The 8,024-nt window shown below is 35.8% G+C and overlaps 1 protein-coding gene across 1 annotated transcript; it reads right to left on the bottom strand.

Annotated features, from left to right (window-relative positions):
• Nucleotides 1-5,284: 5,284 nt before the first annotated feature.
• LOC102617284 (uncharacterized) lies at nucleotides 5,285-7,116 on the bottom strand. The gene is made up of 2 exons (XM_006477746.3): nucleotides 6,000-7,116; nucleotides 5,285-5,902 (listed from the first exon to the last, which is right to left on the bottom strand). The coding sequence occupies exons 1-2, from the start codon at nucleotides 6,933-6,935 to the stop codon at nucleotides 5,849-5,851; spliced, it is 990 nt and encodes a 329-aa protein (XP_006477809.2). The 5' UTR covers nucleotides 6,936-7,116; the 3' UTR covers nucleotides 5,285-5,848.
• Nucleotides 7,117-8,024: the final 908 nt, after the last annotated feature.

The raw sequence follows: 8,024 nt of genomic DNA, 5'->3' as shown, positions 1-8,024 counted from the left end.
ATTTGTTCCCATGATGAAATGCTATTAGCAGGCAATGTATTAAGCCATGAACGAGCTCTATCCTTTAAAGAAAATGGGAATAATCTGAGTTTAACATCATCGTCTGAAAAATTCCCATATTTAAATGTTTGACAAATAGCATGAAAATCATTCAAATGATTATATGGGTCCTCATTTTCTAAGCCATAGAATGTGGGGAGACAATTTAGCACACTAGGTTTTAATTCAAAACTCCTAGCAGCTACATTTGGGTATCTTATGCATGACGTGCTCAAATTAGCTAAGGGACTAAAATAGTCCTTAAATGGCCTCTCCTGTGGTTGCAAATCCATTTTATTTTTAATTTGTTTGTGTGTGCGAAGTGTTTTCTCAAGTTCAAGGTCTATAGGTTCAAGATTAGGTGATAATGACCTACGACCATGCATGCAAAATAAATAAAATAAAAATAAAGATGGAACAAAACAAATACAAATACAAATAAAGAAGAGAGAGAAATTACAATACTAACCTTATTGCGCTATTAAAACCTTTCTAAAAAATACTCAAAAATAAATACGTGAAATAAATTAACTAAAAATTAAATTAATAAAATAAACAAAAATTGCAAAGAAAAATAAATTGAAAATTAAATTACAGAATTTTAAAGAAGAGAAAAAGAAAAGAAATACTAACCTTTAAATGTAGATTTACTTTTTTTTTTTAAAGAAAAAAAATACAAGACAACAATTAAATGGAATTATTCACAAAAATTAATTCTATGAATTAAAATTACTTACCTCCCCGGCAACGGCGCCAAAAACTTGTTGTGCAAATTTTAATGTACTCGCAAGCGCACGAATCTGTTGTAGTGTAGATCAATGGTGACGAGTGTCGATCCCACGAGGAGGTGGATTTTAATTATATATAGAATTAATTTTGTAAATGGGTGGTTGGAATTATGGTGGAAATGATTTGAAATATGCTACAACTTAAATTAAAATGGCGAGAATAAATTCTAAAATTGGTATTGAAATGGCGAGAAGAAATTGAAGAGAATTCTATTGAAATGACGTACTTGGGTATCTGGATCCGTATCAACATGCATCATGGGCTAAATAATCCGTATTAATGCCAATTAAATCATGAGGGGGGAATCCACACCTCATGAACCACGCTCTAATCAATATGGTGCTAAGGGCTTATCGTGCCAAATAATAATAACCTTATACTAGAGAGCCGGTGTAACCAAGGCGGTATCTAGACAAGACTATTATTATTTGTCGACGAGAAGTCAAAACATCCACAAAAATTAGAGGGGAAGAGAAAATAAATTTACCAAATTAAGCTCATGACACATGTTGAGACTTCACCTTCAACCCAAGCTTGAAAGAAAATTAGCCACTCATAGTTGAACTAGGGGCAAAATGGGAATTTATTAAAATACGAAGAAAATACAAGATGGAGAGGGAATTACAGAAAATGGATCCCAAAAATGGATTCAGAGATATCAAATTAGGGGGGGGAGGCCCCCTTTTTATAGATACATGGAGTAAATCATGGCCATCGGATTAAAAACAGTTTGGACGCTCAGGATTGCGCCACGTCATCAGTCAACAGTCCACGGTTTGACCACGCGGATGAACAGTAACACGGTTTGACCCGACTTTGAACAGTAACGCGGTTTGGTTGAAAATAATCCTGTGTGATGCATGCACCGTACGCGAGATTTTTCGTCCACTGATATGCTTACACGTGAATAGTACCGTACATGTGAATAGTGCCATTTTTCCTTTTATGCTCCTCCTAAGGTTTTCGACCGTCCTGAGTTCAAAAGTGATGTCCGTTTTGCCGTCTGATCTCTCCTTTATTGTGAAATGACTATAATGCCCCTAAAATACATAAAATACTTAATTAAAATAAAACACATGTAATTAAATCACAAGAAGGTTAAATATATAAAAGTAAGGGTTGTTAGTAAGACTTAAAATGTAAAATGACGGTTTTCTCCTTTATAAATATGCATTTTCTAACACTCAACAGTGGCCATGAGGAGGGTCATTTGCAAGCAAAGACCCGCAGAAAGTTCAAGGCCACCTCTATTGTTTAAACTCAATACCTTAGAGTCTTGCATCGCCATGCTTGAAACTTCTATGTATATTGCTCAGGATACCCTCGAAAGCTTAGAGGAAAGGGTCTAAGGTCTGAAGGGCGAGTATGCTGACTATCGGTAGCCAACAAAGCCCTCATCAAGCATTCCATGATGAATTGCTTAAACTTTGTGGCTTCGTGCAAGAAAAGCCATAAGCGATCCGGGTGAAAGTAGAGGAAGTCCGCTCGGATTGGGTTGGGCACAAGCGCACACTCACATCTAGCCCAAATTCCGCAAGCTCGAGTCATGTGCATCGCATTTGTTATAATAAATTTTCACACATGCAAATGAAATGAGTATGTAATTTCGTACAGATCATGTGATGTAACTTTGCATAAACAGGGCAATGTTAAGGCTGAACAGAATTTCCTGTAACGTTTTGCATGTACTAATTGCATTAAATCTGTATCCTGTGATACAAATCAAGTTGTGTTAGCATATGTGCTGAAACAGAGCTAATAGCGTGAGCTTACTGGATGCAACTAAATGCACACACAGCGGATACTTCCTCATGCTGAGCCGGCAGAATTCGTTGCTTCCCTCTATTGTGCATAACAGAATTTGTTATTTGTTAATTGTATTTGCATTGCTATTTTGTGTAGAATCTAGTAGCTTCAATTAGTTATTCCAGCTGCCATATAAACTGTTGTAAACATTCATTTTACAGATATAACAATAATAAAAATCTAGATTCTTCTTCAAACTTTCCTCTCGATTTCTTTGTTATTTTCTCACTTAGCAAACACTCTTCTTTACATTTTCTCACAAGTTGCAAGCAAGTGTTGTTCTACTCTCCTTTGTCAATCAAAATTGCTAAGTTAAGGTTATTTGGGAGAGGTGTCACAGGACATAGTGCGTAGTAGTTCATCCTCAATGATTGCATTCCATTTTCAAAGAATCCTGTCATTTCTTCATCCTTGATAGTTAAAAACTTTTGCCATTTTCAATAACAGATTCATGGTTAGAGCTTTTAACTCCTTTGAGTAAACTTCCATGGTATCCCTACACAACAAATGAAAGGTGCCGATAGATAAGTAAGCCAGCGGCATTTAAAATGTACCGAAAACACAAACTCTCTACATTTTGAGAGAGAACCTGGACTCACCAAGCCAATCCAATTTTGCCGTTTCCGGGCTGCTCCCCTTAGTGAGGAAAATCAAGGAGGGAGGTGGGGAAATAGGTAGGGTTTCCTTAGACAGGATGGGTGATCACCCATCAGGTAGAAAAAGTCACTTCAATCAAGCTTCTCTTCCTCAGATATAACAGAGGCTTGTCCAAATCCTTCAACTTCCCCAGGATCCTGCCAATATTTTTTCTTCTCTTCCATGCTGAGATAGAAGAATTCTTTGATCTCTTTCTTTCATTTCTCTAGAATGATGGGCTCACTCCATGATTTACCAGCTGATATGATAAAAAAAAAGGAGTAACAGCAAATTTGACTCATTTAGGGACCAAATTCAATTACAGCAATGTATATAAGCATAGATTAATTTCCAGTACACTAAGATCACTGTAACATTAAACTACATAGTGATTTTAAATAATTGTAAAACTCATGTTTCGCATTCAATTGAGGATTCTTTTTGGGGTTAGTCAAATTAATTTTTGAAAATAAGGAGGCGTCAAATTTGGTCCTGCTTTTTTAAACTTTACAAGATCAAAAACCAGCCAGTACAGCTTCACTCAATTCTTATAAAGTAATGCTTCACCCAAGCATGACGCAGAATCCATAAACTCAAAATTTGTTGCAATATTCGTATTGCTATCATGCAATGAAAGAACTTGTTCCTTGCAACTGGTTAAATATGCCAGAAACACGAACATAAGAATGAATAAGAGTTTCCTGTTAAGTTTATTAGCAAAACCATACAACAGCAAAATAGTCTCAAGTTAGTTATTAAAAAAAGTGCAGAACAGACAGTGTAGAGTATAATTGTTATTTTACATATTGATATATTTTCTTGAAACCAATGTGTAGGCATGACATCTCTTCCTCATTGTCCGGAACACGCCACAGTGATCAAAATGTTTCTCTGAAGAAGGGACTCTTGTTCATGCTTGTGAGTTACTTGACCTTAGTGAGTGTGACTTTCTAATCCTAATGCATGCAGTATGATTTGAACTGTGTGGTAGATAGAAGAAGCAATTATGAACATCAAAGACAAGTACTAACTTTGAAAAAGAAATTTACCTGGAAAAACCCCGATTCTTTGCAAGCAAAGTCGAGCTTGGCTAGTTCACTATCCATTGATTCTTCAGAATACAAGCTCTGCATGTTGATAACTGGGATCTTTGAATTCAAAGTATCATTGGAAATGGTGGGTGTATCTCCCTTCGGACGCATGTATATGGGAGGAACAACCGCCATAGGCTTCTTGGCCAACTCTTGAACATAAGGCACAGGCAGAAAACCTCCAAGTCTATCCATATTTTCTTACACAAATTTTGGCTCAAGAATACTACAAGTCTACAGCCTTTTTATAGGCTGCATTGGTTCTAGAACATGATTGCAATAAGGTATTTTCTTACAAGAAAAGTAACAGTATTTTAACTTTTTAGTAGCAGGTCAGCATCCTCCACCAAACTCTAGCAAACATACATATCTGTGTGATTCTGACAAATTAAGCTCATGATTGAATTGGATGGTTTAAGGAGAATTTTCAAATACCTAAGAAAACCGTCCTTGCAGCTGTATAATTCATATGTGAGTGGCTAACAATACAGGTTAGAGTATGTTTAATGATACTGGTCTTGCTATGATTGATTCGAATTTATAGTGCGCTAGAAAAAGTTGACAATTTAAGTTTTACAAATGAGAATATATCCCTCAGATTTGCAATAAAGTTGAAGTACATGTCTTATCATACATGACTCACATGATGAGACATGTAATTTTTTAAGCATTTCAATTCAATTTTCAAGTAAATTGACAATTGTCTAGTGTTGCATGAATTTGTGCCCAACTTTGTGGCTTATTCAGAAAAAGAAAAGAGAGAGAGAGAGAGATTTGCTAACCCAACTTTGGTAGCATTGCTATTATACAGTAACCTAACTTTGTTATTTTATCTTCTCTAGAATGTTTGGTATTGCAATGTACACAGAGCTGTTAGCAAAAGGCAAATATTGCTCGTGCAAAACTCTCAGCAAAAGATAAAATTAGCTTCAACCATCAGAATAACACGATCTAGTTATGAGTGAAATCACTCAATATTCTACCCTAATCACCATTAAAGCTGTTCATAAGCAGCTACTTCTGAGAATCCTTCATCAAGTACCTTAATCAGAAACATGCAAACAAAGTTTGCTTTACCAAGAATGTAGTTATTTCAGCAAAGTCATTGATTTGAACCCAAATTTAAATTTCAATTTCACAAGCCTTTCATCTTATCTTAGAAAAATAAGAGAAGTATATAAACACAGGTCATCTCAGATGAACCAACAATAAAACTTTACCCGTCCGTTTGAATTAAAGCACAAATGCTACTTTTCAAGTTATGATCACCCATTTTATCTGATAAATAAGAGATCAGTTGCCAAAAGGATTTGAATGGCACCTCTGTACCAAGCTTGCCAAACCAACGGCTAATACCCAAAGGCTTTATTTCAACTAATCCAATATAAGCATAATTATCATCTAAAAACAAAGGTTACAATCAGAGATCATAAATTTTGATAGAGGGACAAACCCATTGTTGAATATATCGGCCCCCAAAAAGCTACTCATTTCTTGCAATCATCTCTGGCCACAATCTTGTACTTACCCGTCTGCTGTTGCTGCATAAAGAAAACAAAATCCATTAACAGAACCATCACTAACAAATCATCATACTTGGGAAAAAAAAACCACATATTTAGCAAATATTTACTTTACCTTCTTCCATATCTCGGTATGATCTTTACAGAAGCCAGCAACAACAGCACCACCCTTCTTCCCTTCCCTATACTCAATACAAAGATCCTCGCTCAACCCACAGGTGACATGAAAAGAAAGGCAACACTTAGGCTCAGAACATTCAACAGAACATCCCCTTTTACTCTTACAAATATAACACCTCTTCTCCCTCCTCGTCTTAGGCACCTTTGAGCAATCAATCCCTTCTCTCCCTTCCGGATCCTCAAAGAACACCTCTGGCACCAACACTGCACACACCACGTGGGCCCATAGACCATCTTTAGTAGGCTTCATTGCTCCGCCACCAACAGGACACAGACAACAAGAAAACGCCCGATTCTCATCGTTAGCAGCCAAGCATTGGGCGCAGAACCAGTCCCCATCTGGGATTTCTTTAACAAGTGGGTTGCCGTAGCAAGTGGCGTGCACCATTAGATCACACCCGTCGCAAAAAACAATGGGGTCTTTCGAGTCCCCGTCCGTGCTTTGACATACTGTACACAGAATCCCATCATCCTCTTCTTCTTGTTGGATTTCTTCTTGTTCTTGAATGCACTCGTCTTTGGTTTCTATGAACGACGGCGGCTTCCACTCAACATTGAGATCAAGAAATGACAAATCGGGTTGAATTGCCCATACCCTTTTCTTGGCCGGCAAGGAATATGTAGTGAATGAACCGATACCGCCGCCGGCGCCCACGGTCCTGGTTGCCGGAGAATCAGATGAAGGTAATGGTGGTGGGTAGAAGCAATATTTTCTCTTCTTCGCCGGGAGGCAAAGGTTTTTGGCTATGGATTCATCGGATTCTTGAATTTTCTGTTGATGATGCTGTTGTCCTCCTTCTTGTTCTTCTCGTTGCTGTTGCATGAGCCTGAATCTCTTGAGAGGGGGCAAGGCTTCGAATTTGGTATTCATTTTGTTGATTTGTGTAAAGTGAAAGAAAGTTTTTGAGGTTTTGATTTTTTGTTTGTGAAAGATTTCATTTGGGTTGTTGATTCTTTTGAAACAGTGAGGGTGGCCGGTAGCGTGGCGGGATCTGAGGAATCGTTTGGGGTTTTTGAATTTGGCGGGTTTGGATCTTTTCGTCTTTTAAAAGTTGAAACTTCTACGAACAAAAGCCGCCAAAAGATTGGACGACTTTGGGTTATTTTAGGCGGGCGCGGGGATGGATCTTTTCATCAGATGCTAGCGAGTCAAATATGTATAGTTAAATAAAATATGTATATTTAAATAACATTGTTAGTTGTTACTGCAGTGAAATCTCTCTGTAATTATAATATTAGAATCAAACTAATAATTTTATTACTATGAGTAGGTTATAATTATATAGAGGTGTAATTATAAAAATGATTATTATGCCTTAAATTATTCTTTAAGTGATATAGAAGTAAAGTACGCTATACATTGATAATTAATTAATATAGTATGTGTTTGGGTGTGACTACTGTGTGTGTATTAAAAAATAGTACATATATTTGTGTACTGTTGGGAATATAGAAATTCACTTTAAAGGTTTAAAGAATAAATCATTGTCTAAAATAACTTTGTAAAAATATTTTATTTCATCTTGAACCTTTAATATAATATAATATATATTTTTTGCAATATATGGATAATTATTATTATGGACAAATAAGTTCTTTAAAGGATCTAGAAAATTTATAATTTATTGCAATGTAAAATTTATTCTTATTTGTAATTGACCCAAGTTGGCATTAAAATTTTTTATGATTACATGAAAGTTATTTCTATATAGAGTATCAATATAGAGGAAATTATCCATTTTACTGTAAGAAGTATACCATTGGCAAAGTTGAGTGATAATAATTTCATGTTTCTATAAATTTTAGTTAATAAATTTTAAAAAAAAAAATCTACTTGTACCAAATGCATTTCTTTATATTACTAGTAAATTTAAAAACATTTCTAGCTATACCAAATGCATTTCTGAAAGAGGGACCGAGTCTCATAAGACCTTAAATTTTGTTTCTAAAGAAAGGGGAA

The sequence above is a fragment of the Citrus sinensis genome, chromosome 3 (assembly GCF_022201045.2).
Source record: "Citrus sinensis cultivar Valencia sweet orange chromosome 3, DVS_A1.0, whole genome shotgun sequence".
Taxonomy (NCBI): Eukaryota; Viridiplantae; Streptophyta; class Magnoliopsida; order Sapindales; family Rutaceae; genus Citrus; species Citrus sinensis.
The sequence above is the reverse complement of the archived record's forward strand: the minus strand, read 5'-3'. Positions and strand labels throughout refer to the sequence as shown.